This window comes from Salvelinus sp. IW2-2015, linkage group LG8 (assembly GCF_002910315.2).
Source record: "Salvelinus sp. IW2-2015 linkage group LG8, ASM291031v2, whole genome shotgun sequence".
Taxonomy (NCBI): domain Eukaryota; kingdom Metazoa; phylum Chordata; class Actinopteri; order Salmoniformes; family Salmonidae; genus Salvelinus; species Salvelinus sp. IW2-2015.
The window spans coordinates 5,267,956-5,282,040 of record NC_036848.1 but is presented as its reverse complement, the minus strand read 5'-3'; the positions used below and the strand labels follow the sequence as shown (position 1 = coordinate 5,282,040).

General features: G+C 40.5%; 1 protein-coding gene across 2 annotated transcripts; it reads right to left on the bottom strand.

The window, feature by feature from the left end:
- Positions 1 to 1,204: 1,204 nt before the first annotated feature.
- On the bottom strand, positions 1,205 to 13,808 carry st3gal5 (ST3 beta-galactoside alpha-2,3-sialyltransferase 5). 2 transcript variants are annotated; one of them, XM_070444704.1, is made up of 7 exons: positions 13,502 to 13,808; positions 6,785 to 6,891; positions 6,300 to 6,423; positions 5,557 to 5,888; positions 4,690 to 4,946; positions 4,442 to 4,600; positions 1,205 to 3,996 (listed from the first exon to the last, which is right to left on the bottom strand). In XM_070444704.1, exons 2-7 carry the CDS (start codon positions 6,814 to 6,816, stop codon positions 3,944 to 3,946), a joined length of 957 nt encoding a protein of 318 aa, XP_070300805.1. In that variant the 5' UTR covers positions 6,817 to 6,891; positions 13,502 to 13,808; the 3' UTR covers positions 1,205 to 3,943. The 2 variants fall into 2 exon arrangements, with proteins under 2 accessions (XP_070300805.1, XP_023848002.1); XM_023992234.2 differs by having other exon boundaries at positions 4,760 to 4,946; positions 13,502 to 13,805.
- Positions 13,809 to 14,085: the final 277 nt, after the last annotated feature.

Here is a 14,085-nt window from a genome sequence, read left to right as displayed (position 1 = left end):
GAAAATATACACAACCAACACATTGTTGAATGTGTAGATTTAACTTATTAATGTTCCAATTTAAAGATAGTTTAACAATGTGCTCTCTTAAAAAATAAATTACACTGAATATTCCCATCGTGATGAAGAGAACATTATGTATGAAATAAAAGGGGACATGTTTACTAGTTTGGGACCCTAGGGAAAACTTGACCTGAGCGAACATCCTAAACACACACATCAAGTCTAATGTTAATCATTATCGACTATAGAACTAATCCTGTGCTGGAACAGGAGCTTGGGATGATGAAAACAAGTTTTTGAAGCCCTAATATATTTAAAAAATATATATTGAACCTTTATTTAACTAACCAGTTAAGAACTTATTCTCATCTACAATGACGGCCTTCACCGGCCAAACCCGGACGACGCTGGGCCAATTGTGCGCCGCCCTATGGGACTTCCAATCATGGCCAGTTGTGATACAGCCTGGAATCAAATCAGGGTGTCTGTAGTGACGCCTCTAGCACTGAGATGCAGTGTCTTAGACCGCTGAGCCACAAACACCACCACAGAACCAGGGTGTCTGTAGTGACGCCTCTAGCACTGAGATGCAGTGTCTTAGACCGCTGAGCCACTCGGGAGCCCATATATGATACATGTAGCAGACTACAGTACTTTCCACTCCATCTAATGGAAGAATAGAATTACTGCAGGGGGAATTGAACCACTTTGGTCTACTACAAAGGCAAACGAAAAGGGTTCTGATATGTTCCATGACAAATATACATTATTTAAGCCTATAGTTTGATAAAGACAGGGTTGATGGAAATTTTATCACGCAATCCAGTCTCTCTACAAAGCACTAACTGCCTGCGTGTTAATCAACATGGTACAGATTGGTTTCCCACATCCTTGGGTGTAAAACAAGGAGATGCCTTATCACAGACTCTGTTTGCTATGTTCATGAATGATTTGGCAAAATAAATTAAATAGTAAAATATGATGACATTTTAAGTATCCTCTTATATGCTGATGATATTATTTTAATGGCAGAAACTGAACAAGACCTGCAGAAAATGGTATTATGTACAGTCAATTGGTGCAAAAGATGGAGACGCATGAGAATCAGAAAAACAAACAGATATTGCATTTTAGAAAACCGGGTACCAAGAGAAGTGTTTTTCAGGTGTGTTTTGGTGAAGAAATGCAAGGTTACTAGCAATTATAAATATTTGGGTCTTTATTTTGATGAACATATGACCTTTCTATATGGCACATCTGCCCTGGCCGACTCAGCAAGTAGAGCTCTTGGAGTTATAGGCAAAACAAAAACACTCAAAGATATTGGTTACACTACATATTCCAAACTGTATCAGACATGCGTGTGTCCTGTTCTGGACTATTCAGCAGGAGTGTAGGGTGCTAAGAGGTATCTCAAAAATTAACACGTCCATAACAGAGCAGTACGTTATTTTTTTTAGGTATCCACAAGTTTGCACCTATACTGGAAATAACTGGGACATGAGCTGGGAATCCTGTGAGGTGAGATGGAAGGCTTGTATGGTGAGACATTGGAATAGACTATTGGACATGCCAATTGCCAGAATAGCCAGCAGCGTTTTTCAATGAGATCTCTCCATAGGGGGAGCCTTGGCAGCTGAAATGTCTGACATTTTCCAACAGTCTGACTGTGAACAGTTGTACGAAAACCAAATGAAGTGAGACATAGATGCTATTAAAAAACAACTGATGATGCAATATGAAAATAAATAAGTGGAGATTAATCATAAACCTTTTCATTAAGGGGGAATTTGTGTGTGAGAAATATAATGTACAACCTCTGAAAAGCAAGAGATCGCTATGTAAGATCAGGGATATTGCCTCTGCGTATTGAAACAGCTAAGATCAGGGATATTGTCTCTGCGTATTGAAACAGCTAAAATCAGGGATATTGTCTCTGCGTATTGAAACAGCTAAAATCAGGGATATTGTCTCTGCGTATTGAAACAGCTAAGATCAGGGATATTGTCTCTGCGTATTGAAACAGGTCAGTATTGTGGTGAAATGGAAGTGGAAACACTATGTAACCATTGTGACCTCAATGAAATAGAGAATTATATTAATTTGATCCTCTATGGCCCTTTCTACCACGATATGCACGTGTCCTTATTCCAGAAAGCCCACCAAATATACCCTGGCATTATGTGGCTCAGCCATGAGGAGAAAGCCCACCAGATATACCCTGGCAGTATGTGGCTGAGCCATGAGGAGAAACTGTCCATTGTGTATTTCCGTTTGTGGAATCTTTTGATAAAGCCTGGAATAAAAGAAAAACAGTGACCGATAATTAAATTATAAAAATATTTTCCAAATGGCACATGCATATATAGGTTGTGTGCTGGCCTGCCTCCCATTTGAATCTTCTCTTTGTGCCAGACTGGGTTCAAAGGCCTTTCTTTAAATTCTTCTGGATTTATCAGTATTTGTATTATTTTCCCTGCTTTAGTGATATAATTATGTTTTATTTAACTAGGCAAGTCAGTTAAGAACAAATTCTTATTTACGATGGCACCCTACCCCTGCCAAACCCTAACGATACTTGGCCAATTGTGTGCCACCCTATGGGACTCCCAATCACAGCCGGTTGTGATACAGCCTGGAATCGAACCAGGGTCTGTAGTGACGCCTCTAGCACTGAGATGCAGTGCCTTAGACCGTTGCGCCACCTGGGAGCCCTGTTTGTTTATTCCTTGGCAAATCTTATTTACTATCGATTTATTTTTCAGTCTTTATGCAGTGCGCACTGCACAGAACACCAGAATAATTATTACTGAATTATCGTAATGTTTGTTTGTGTCTCAATTAATCCTGTAAGGGATAGGTTGCCAACTGGCAATTTGACACAAAAATAAAATGTCAGTAATTCATACTGTAAGTTCAAATCTTTTTTCTTTACTGACAACCAGGCCAATTATGGCGACATTAAAAAACAAAACATTCAATAATTTTTTATAAAATTATTTGGGCACAAGCTCACCGGAGCCAAGTGCCAGCACCTCAAATTACTGCTTGAGCTCCTGTTCCTCTTATAGAATATTATCTTGAAAAGTATTGTAGAGCTCCTGTATCCAAGTCAAGCACTGAGAACATACATTATTATAATAAAAATAATCTAATAATTACATTAGAAAAATGTAAAAACACAACCAAATTCAGACATCTCGTGAACAAACTGGACATTCAACTTAAAATCAAAAGCATAAAAAAGCTAATGTTAATTATCTGTTGTTAGTCAATCTGTTCATTCTTCACAATAATTATGGTAATGTTTGTACACTTTTTAGCATCAACTTTATGCTAAGATTTAATTAAGTAATTATCCATTAGCTCTTAAAATACAAAAAACATTTAAGTTTAGCAGTGATAATACTTCCCTTATAGAGGGATTTGTAAAAGCTGTACTAGTACATCTTTAGGCTTGTCGTTTTCAACTGCGCAGGGGAGAAGTGTACAGCTTCACTGTTCCCCATCATGTCGGCACATCTAGTCCATGCAGAATCAATATGCTGGCATGCACTAGAACATAGAAGAGTTTTCAGTCAAGTCCCCAGATCCATAGTCTCAATCAACTTTTTGAATTCCATGGAATTAAATTGGAATGCTGTTCTCAGGGTGAAACGTTTTGGAATGATAAGTCAGTGGAAGGTAGATCGTTGGTGTGTCGCTAGCTGCGCTGCAGGCCTAGATCAGTCTCTTTCAGCTGGGGCAGAAGGTGCAGTGCAGGCCCCCTGTGAGGTCTGATACAGTCCCTTCCCTCACCAGGCTCTGGAGGAGAGCCCTCTCACGGTCCACGTTGTGCATGTTCTGCTCCAGCATAGCCGTCATGGGTATATTGTCATAGTAATGCAGGGGCATCTCCTTCTGGCTGAGGTTGTAACCAAAGCCTGCTAGGCTGACCTCGTCACACAGGTAGGTGGCCAGGTTGAGGGCTGAGATGCCCATGGTGGGCACGTTCTGCACAAAGAGGAGAGCAAACAATGTCAGCAAGGTATAGAGGACAGTGAATACAAAATGTATTTGAAAACAGGCACGGCCCTCTCCTGGGCCAAAGAAACATGTGCTCCAGGTAAAGATTGCTGCTGGTTGCTAGCAGAACAATCAGTTTACAGAAAAGGCATTGACACATTTTTTACACCCACAATTTGAACAGTCAATATTGAGTCTCCTTTATCTTGCCAGGGGATGGCAAAGATAAACATTCTACCAACTGGGATGATTATGTGCATAGAATATCCGACTAGTAGAGAACTCTTCCAAAACGGCCCATTATGTCTATACATCAAAGCTTTTTTTATTATTGTTCCTTTAATTTCAGTTTAGTTAGGGTATGAAAATGTTTTGCAAGTCTTCAGTGTAATGGTGTAATGTGCGCTGTTTAACTGGTGAAAGGTTGTCTGACCTGGTCCCAGCCCCAGAGGCGTTGCTGTGGGGAGGGGTAGGCTAACAGGTCCATCGCCATCTGCCTGATGATCTCCAGATTCAACAAACGGAACTTTGATAGGTCTACTGGAATCTTCTCTGGCACTTTCTGCCAGAAAAACAGCCAGTCCCAAAGGGACTGAAACAAAAACAAATCTAATGTTAGGTAAAGTAGTAGGCAGTGTCTGAATTTGCATTTCAAATCGCTCAGCCATGTCTGTACATTACCTGATTTCATTCCCTTTTTCTTTAAATTAATATTTTGTTCATGTTTCTGGTGGTGGGCTTTACAACTCACAACTCTCTGTCTGTTGATCATTGCTCTGATCCAATTGAAGTCTACAGCCTTGTAGACCACCGCCACAAACTGCAGCTCAGGGTCCACATCTTCCCAGACCTTGGGGCTTCCCTCTGGGTAGCTCATCCGGATGGAGGTCCGGTTCCCCACGTCTTTACTGTAGTTCCTCAAAGGACCACTATTTAGCCTGTGGCGCAGTGAACAGAATGTCAACGTGACACAGGTCCACTCATGTAACCATTCGCTCTTTGGATGAATCAACAATGATATACTATAACAGTTCTACCCTTCTTACTTAGAAATGTTATCATTATAGTGATGACCTCTGTTCCACAGAAAGTCTCATCCTGTTGATAAGCGGCAGGGGGCGGCAGGTAACCTGACGGTTAGAGAGGCGAGCCAGCAACCAGAGGGTTGCTAGTTCGAATTCTGGGTCCAAAGCGGAAAATCTACCGGGAAGTGAGCTGGCAACCTGAGGGTTACTGGTATCAAATGCTAGATGCCATTGCCTACCATTGTACCCTTGAGTAAAGCACTTAACCCCCCACAACAACTGCTCCCCGGGTGCCTAGTGTGGCAGCCCTCCACACCTCCAAAGCCTGTATATGTACGTGTATGTGTGTCTTACGGAGGGGTTGGGTTAAAAGCAGAAGTCATTTCGGTTGGACCTTGCATGCCAATAAAGTGACCTTAATCTTAATGTGTGACAATAAATTGCTGGTCAAAGGTGAATTCACTGCCTGGTCTAGAGATGAGCCATTTGAAAATCCAGGTACACAAAGCAGGTGTAGTCTCACCTAATGACAACATCAAACTGGTCAAGCAGGGTGCCCAGCTCAAGGCCACGGAGGATTCCTCCATTTCCCATGACCACACAGCGTCTGCACTCTTTCTTCAGCTGCTCTGGTTGAGCAGGGAGGAGGTTGAGAACATCCTTCAGTTTGCCATGCATGTCACGGAACCCGAATGGTGGGGGGTACTTGAACATCTCTGGAGTCAGCAGTGTGTCCCGCCACAGGAAAGGATCAGTCACATGACTAGAAATCTGGAGCCTTGCTTCTACTCCCTTTCTGGCAAAGGCTGGTCTGCACTGGTTCGAAAGAACACCCCGTACAAAAGAGTGCACAAGCTGGAAAGATCATATAATTGTATCAAATTCACCACTATAAATAAACACATTAAAAGGAGCTATCTACAATTGATAAATACATTTTTTGGACTTTCCAATTCATGATAACGACGCATTGATTCTTGAAGAATATAACTTATAAATGCCTCATGAGCTTAGCTCAACTGTACTATACACCCCATCAGAACTCAAAATATAAGCTTTGTTTATAAACAATGAAGTAATAAAACAATGTAATTGTGTGCCGCCCTTGGGAGTCCCATAGGGCGGCACACAATTGGCCCAGCGTCGTCCGGGTTTGGCGTCATTGTAAATAAGAATTTGTTCTTAACTGACTTGCCTAGTTAAAAAAAAAAAAAAAAAAACGAAAGTCATCGCTGAACGTTTACAAACATAGATGAAGAGCCTTACCTTTCGGTGGTTGGGATCCACGTGCCATGCCAAAGGCATCTGTGATTCAGTATCAAACCAATTAAGGGTTACAACTGCCAGTAAGATCATCAACCCAAGGACCATCAAGGGCAACAACAAACGTCTGCAAGAATAATATGTTCACTGTTACACTATCCATCAAGAACAATGCTTCTTTATATATAATATCATACATGATCATGACGTAATGCCTCCAGGACAAGTTATGTACAGTGTGCTTCTGAGCCAGGTAAGGAAATTAAGCTAGTATTTCTAAACAAATTTGTGGCCGCATGGTGAAATGCCCATGAGCTCATTCCTGACACAGGGACATGCAAGCACCTGGAGTAGCCTAATAATAACTGAGTAACAACTGAATGAGTCATCAAGCAGGCAGTTGGAACTCTGTAAAACAGGGTTTCAATAGTGTCTTCATTTAGCTACTGATTATTAATAAATAGGGTGAACTAACTAATAATATGTACCTGTTGGAGCCACAGCGCTTTGAAATCCTCATCTTGTTGTTGTCAGGAAGTTAATGTGCCTCCCTCTGTCCTTAGCGCTGATTAGCCTGTTCCTCATGTGACAGTTCCTACACCCAGTGGCAGGTCAAAGGTAATTCAGCACAGCCAAGCCAAAACAGTACAGTATGTGTATGGGGTAAATCCATTTGAATTCAATCACTTTTTGAAAGCATCCCTTTGAATTTGAATGAAAGCTTCCATACACATTTGCCCATTGTAGAAGTGCTCAGAAAGTGACTCTTTGGACCTCAATGCAAAAACATTCAAGAGATAAAGGTGCTCAAAGTTGACCTATTTTGCATACCCCACCATACCATCTGACATCCATGTCTTCATCACTGGAAAAAATAAACGGTTCAGATTTATATCATTTAAAAGTTTACAAACAACGTTATCCAACTATTTTATTATATTTTAAAATATATATTTTTTTATAAAAATGTTTTTTTAATATCAAAAAATGCATAAACGTAGATTTCTTTTCCATATTCGCATATGCTGTAGCTTAAACCCAATTTAAAAATCAGCTGAGGTTTTTGTGTTGTGCCTGCCGTCGGTTGAGACAACATCCTCTTGAATACAGGGTGGGTGTCATGTTTTGGCTGATAAAATGTACTAAAATGGGAATACAATTGAAAAAAAAATTATACTTTCAAATTGTACCACAAAGATGGTTGGAGGTCCACACATAACAGAATGTTGACTTGAATGGGAACATCTGTTTAAATTATACTGTCAATACTCCATAGGAAAAATATTGAAATATAGATAATAGAATAGACCATTTAAGTTTACATTCGACAGTGGGTGGACCAGCGGCCATCTTTATGCTAGAGATTACACGTAAAACGGTCCATTCAATTTCAATGGTGTACCAGCTAAATTGCAGTGGTCTGAAGGGATAAGTCCATTCTATTAATTACATTTATATGATTGAAATGACACTATATTGGATCACTCCAACATGGTATCCTTCTATTCGGCAGGATACATTCCGAGTAAGAATGTCAGATTAGTCCTGTGCAGCGGGTAGTGCTGCGGCTCAGTGCCGCCACACTCCTTCCACCTCTTCCTCTTCACGGCTCATTACAGAGAGGATTCACTTGGTAAGAGCTCTATGTTAGAGTGTACAGTGCATTCGGAAAGTATTCAGACCCCTTGACCTTTTCTACATTTTGTTATGTTACAGCCTGATTCTAAAATTGATTAAATTGTTTTTTCCCCCTCTTCAATCTATCTACACACAATACCGGATAATGTAAAAGCAAAAACAGGTTTTTAGACAATTTTGCAAATGTATAAAAAAAACGGAAATATCATATTTACATAACTATTCTGACCCTTTACTCAGTACTTTGTTGAAGCACCTTAAGCAGTGATTAGAACCTCGAGTCTTCTTGGGTATGACACTACAAAATTGGAACACCTGTATTTGGGGAGTTTCTCCCATTCTTCTCTGCAGATCCTCTAAGCTCTGTCAGGTTGGATGGGGAGCGTCGCTGCACAGCTATTGTCAGGTCTCTCCAGAGATGTTCGATCGGGTTCAAGTCCGGGCTCTGGCTGGGGCACTCAGGACATTCAGAGACTTGTCCCTAAGCCACTCCTACTTTGTCTTGGCTGTGTGCTTAGGGTCGTTGTCCTGTTAGAAGGTAAACCTTTGCCCCAGTCTGAAGTCCTGAGCTCTCTGGAGCAGGCTTTCATCAAATCAAAGTTTATTTGTCACGTGCGCCGAATTGGGTGGTGGGACACAATGCAAATAGTCTGGGTAGCCATTTGATTACCTGTTCATGAGTCTTATGGCTTGGGGACCAAAAGGCTTCTGTTGAGTAGCATTTTGGTCCTAGACTTGGCTCTCCGGTACCGCTTGCCATGCGGTAGCAGAGAGAACAGTCTATGACTGGGGTCTTTGACAATTTTTAGGGCCTTCCTCTGACACCACCTGGTGTAGAGGTTCTGGGTGGCACGCACACCCCTGTAGTGCCTCACGGTCGGAGGCAGTAATGCAACCAGTCAGGGTGCTCTCGATGTTGCAGCTGTAGAAACATTTGAGAATCTGAGGACCCATGCCAAATCTTTTCAGTCTCCTGAGGGGGAATAGGTTTTGTCATGCCCTCTTCACGACTGTCTTGGTGTGCTTGGACCATGTTAGTTTGTTGGTGATGTGGACGCCAAGGAACTTGAAGCTCTCAACCTGCTCCACTACAGCCCCGTCGATGAGAATGGGGGCGTGCTCGGTCCTCCTTTTCCTGTAGTCCACAATCTCCTTTGTCTTGATCACGTTGAGGGATAGGTTGTTATTCTGGCACCACCCGGCCAGGTCTCTGACCTCCCTATAGGCTGTCTCAGGCCTACCACTGTTGTTTCCTCTGCAAACTTAATGATGGTGTTGGAGTTGTGCTTGGCCATGCAGTCGTGGGTGAACAGGGAGTACAGGAGGTGACTGAGCACGCACCCCTGAGGGGCTCCAGTGTTGAGGATCAGCGTGGCAGATGTGTTGCTACCTACCCTCACCACCTGGGGGCGGCCCGTCAGGAAGTCCAGGATCCAGTTGCAGAGGGAGGTGTTTAGTCCCAGGATCCTTAGCTTAGTGATGAACTTTGAGGGCACTATGATGTTGAACGCTGAGCTATAGTCAATGAATAGCATTCTCACGTAGGTGTTCCTTTTGTCCAGGTGGGAAAGGGCAGTGTGGAGTGCAATAGAGATTGCATCATCTGTGGATCTGTTGGAGCGGTATGCAAATTGGAGTGGGTCTAGGGTTTATGGGACAATGGTGTTACTGTGAGCCATTACCAGCCTTTCAAAGCACTTCATGGCTACGGACGTGACTGCTACAGGTCTGTAGTCATTTAGGCAGGTTACCTTAGTGATCTTGATCTACATATTGGAGTGATCCAATAGCTCACATACGTAACCTTCGTTCTCCTGTATTCAATAGCATGTTGTCTCAACTGATGGTGGGAACGACACAAAAAACCTCAGATGCAGTCCAAACACGTTAATTTTACTTCCTTTACACACTTTTCCTCAGGGGAATCCCCATCGAAAATGGATGCTGTTGGATTGCCATCTTAAGTGGAGGCCCAATTCACAAACGTTACCCCCTCTGCCCTCGATTTAGTTTGAGGAAGCGAGTGAAGAACTTTGATCAATTGTGGGGTTGATATGACCCAAAATTCAATGCAAACATGTCCAATTTAAATCAACATAGCTGCATTTTCGGCATGTGAGAACAAAATGACTCAAGCTTGCTAAAACATATATATAAACCCATTTCTGTGTTTACAAACATTGCAGCACGAGGGCGATGCGCGCAAGTTGATGGCAGAACAAGAGTTCTTATAGAACATCAGCAAAAAAAAGCCTCTATTTACATGTTGCTTATGCGTGCATTTCACACCACTTTTGGATTATAATTGCATTTTAAGGCTCGTATGAATGTCCTATTTAATATAATGTTTGTGTCATCATCGCAAATCAACTGCATTATACTTTTAAAAACACTTCAACATCAACCAGCAAAATGGCTCTTGGTATAGCTTTTGCTACAGCCTATATCAATGAGTGTTAGCATCTGGCTAACAACTTCTGCATCCAAAAGTTATTTTGCAAAGAGCACAACCAAATTCCTTAGCAACTGTTCAAGAAAGAAAAACAACATCATTGTAAGCTTAAGGAAAAAAAGTTGTGTTTAAAAGTAACACAAGTCTAGATTAAAGTTATGTTGAATGGGCGCAGATGGCGATGGCCTTCTTACTGCCACCAAGAGTCGCGCACATCTGTGCATGACGTCAGTGTGTCGTGTACTGGAAAAGGGTCAATATAGATTACATTGATTTTAGCGTTGGTAAATGCGAAATTGGCGTAGTCTCGTAGTGAGGAGCCTATAAAAACGTTGCTAGCTTCATAAACATATGTGGGGGGGAATTCTGAAATGTATTGGAATAAATGACCAAGCTATAAAACTAGCTAGCCAGCTATGGGTAACTGTAGCTAGCTACCTGACAGGAGTGCAAGCTACGTTAGGCTGCTAGGTATATTTTTAAACTCAACTTCAAGACTTCCACCAAGGACGTTGCCTCTCCGATCATCACTCTCCCTCGCTTGGGTAAGCGACATTTGAGGTACACTCGGATGTGACGATATAAAACGTCATTCAGGGGATGAGGGTTCAGGGCCGAGGGCTCTTCGCGTTTGGACTGTAGCGATGTAAAGTAGGGTCAAGTGCTTTCAATAATTGTGAACTTGGAAGAAGAAAAAAAACATGACGTCAGTGACAGTCAGGTCCGACAATTGGAGATCTAGAAAGAACATAGCTGGTAAAGAAATTATTATAAGCCAGCTGGCTGACGATACTACACTTTTTCTGAAAGACGCTAACCAAATTCCCATATCGATCAATGTGATACAATCCTTTTCCAAAGCGTCTGGTCTATATCTTAACATTAATAAATGTGAACTCATGGCTGTCAAAGATTGTGTGACACCTTCATATTATGGTATTCCAGTAAAATAAGAATTTACATATTTAGGCATAACCATTACAAAGGATCAGAAGTCTAGAAGCTTACTACATTTTAACCCTCTTATTAAAAAAAAACAGAAGAAGCTAAATCAATGGCTACAGAGGGACTTATCTTTAAAAGGTAGAGTCCGCATAACCAAGGCTGAAGGTATCTCTAGGCTAACATATGGCGCTCTATCTTTATATCTTGACAGTAAAATAAGCAAGGAGATAGACCAGATGCTTTTCAACTTTCTGTGGAGAAACCGTATCCATTACATTAGGAAAACTGTTGTAATGAACACTTATGAGAATGGTGGGATGAATTTGGACTGGACTTTACTAACTTAAATAATATTTTTAAGATCAATTGGATAAAACAATTCCTAAGAAGACTCATTTCTATCTGGAATTTTATTCCTCATCATGTCTTCTCTACTTTTGGTGGCCTTACCTTCATGTTGTTTTGCAATTATAATATTGACAAAGTTCCAGTGAAACTTTCTGCTTTTCATCGGCAGGTTTTCTTGTCATGGTCCTTAATTTATAAACACAATTTTTCTCCAAACAGATATTATATATGGAATAATAGGGATATATTGTATAAAAACACTTCTTTGTTTTTAGAATATTGGTTCTGAAATAATATCTTATTGGTGAGCCAACTGGTAAATGCAGAGGGTCTTTTACTCAGTTATAAGGAATTCTTATCACTTTACAAGGTCCCTGTAACACCTAAGGATTTTGCAATTGTTTTAGATGCCATTCCCTCAGGTGTTGCTCTATTAGTCAGGAACGTGTCAAGACCTGACCCTACCTTCTATTGACCCTGTTGACTCATCAGTAGGAAAGATTTGTTTCTCTTTTGGTCCATTCAACAACAGAGCGATACGAACCTTGTTTCAGCAGGATGTTGTAACTATACCTTATGTCATGCCTTATTGGAATGGATTTATTGATAATATCTGTTGGGGGAAAAGTTTGGATGTTGCCACACACATACATACTTGTTAACAAAATTAAGGAAGTTTCCTTTAAAATTATTCATAAATATTATCCTGCCAACCACTATATGAAGAAGTTTAAGGAAAACATCAACTCAAATTGCTCCTTTTGTAATGACCAACCAGAAACAGTGTTGCTTCTTTTTTGGCATTGTATTCATGTAAGAAAACTGTGGCAAGACATCAGTAGATTTATAATTGAACACTTTTATGAAGGTCTTACACTATTGTGCTTGGATTCTTTACCTACGATAGGAATAAGCTGAAACATTTTTATGTAATTAATTTCATTATATTCACTAAATGTAAATGTACAAACAAAAAAACACATTTTCTTACACTACAAAAACAACTATTTTAAGACAATTAAATACTCTAACAAAAAAGCTGTTAGAATTATAAGTTTATGTATGTCCCTTAAGGTCTTTGTGTAATGTGATATTGTACCCCCTAGCTCAATTGTCCTTTGTATATAATCTATATATACACGTGTGTTCCCTCATGTACTCTCTGTATTGATTTGTTGTTAATGGAAGAAAAAAAAAAAGAGAGAAAGATGCCTCAGGTTCCGAGTTGGATTTTCAAGTCGATGACCATTCAAAACGATTTTCCCCAGTCAGGGCTTGTTTTTTCCGAGTTACCGGCGTAAACATACGATTATATAAACAAATAAGAGTTTGTGTTTTTAGACGTTGAAGGTTTACATTTGTATTTATTTAAATGCTTTTCTAAATCGTTAGACAACCCTGTTGTAAGCTTTTTAATGATAGCAAACTCAACCGTTTAGCTATATTTTCCAGTGATGAAGTAGACATGGATGTCTCATGGTATGGCGGTGTATGCAAAATAAGTCAAATGAGCACCTTTAACTAGTCCTGGATGTTTTGGCACGATGTCAAAAAACAATTGAATTCCAATGGATTTACCCTATGGCTTGACAGTTGGCTAGCTACTGAAGCCCATAGCTAGATAGCTAACGTCAACGCCCTAAAGATATGTCTGGGAAGATCACATAACGTTACATAGGAATAGAAAAAGTCCAAAATCCAAGGCAACGTGTTATTTTGACACAAACGGTTATGCGCTAGCTAATGTTAGCTAGCTTTTATCATACCATCACCAGCAAGCGAACGTTGGATGCTTATTTAGCCAGCTACTGTAACTACTTACCCATCAGCGGACGTTTATAAGCAGTCATCTTGACACTACAATTAATGTTCGTTATCTGACGATATTTTATTTGATGTAGCCAGCAACAGTAACGTTGATAATCATGGAAGGGACGTGGTTGTCACTAGTATCCACAAAGTCATAATTATGACTAAACCCCGTCTATTTCTACAATGTATCTTCTTAAAACCTGGTTTTAAAGATAAGCCAAATCACACTGCTCGTATTATGTCTAACCGTAAATTTACCCCAAAAAGCAGGGTTTTCATACATTTTTACGACAGCCAATATAGCTACTTTGTAGCTGTGGTAACTAGTGACGACCAAGGGACGTCGTACTAATCTGAATAACCAATGAGCGGCGAGCAGATTCATAATTGCTTCCGGTATGTGACCTATCCTTCAAATTAAAAGACCACCCATAGCTTCTTATTATAACTCAGTGACCCAGAGTGGATGGTCAGTGGATGTACTCACTTTCATATAATTACATATAATAATAACCTAATAATAATAATTGTAATAACAACCTCAGCCACACTCAAGGCCCTAAATGATATCATAACCGCCATCGATAAGAGACA

Bases quoted from the DNA above. Each gene is read 5' to 3' on its own strand.
- st3gal5 (XM_023992234.2), bottom strand. From the start codon at position 6,816: ATGAGGATTTCAAAGCGCTGTGGCTCCAACAG. The intron at 5,889-6,299 runs GTAAGGCTCTTC...TGATCTTTCCAG, and splicing joins TGGATCCCAACCACCGAAAG to CTTGTGCACTCTTTTGTACG. The intron at 4,947-5,556 runs GTGAGACTACAC...ACTGCGCCACAG, and splicing joins CAGTTTGATGTTGTCATTAG to GCTAAATAGTGGTCCTTTGA.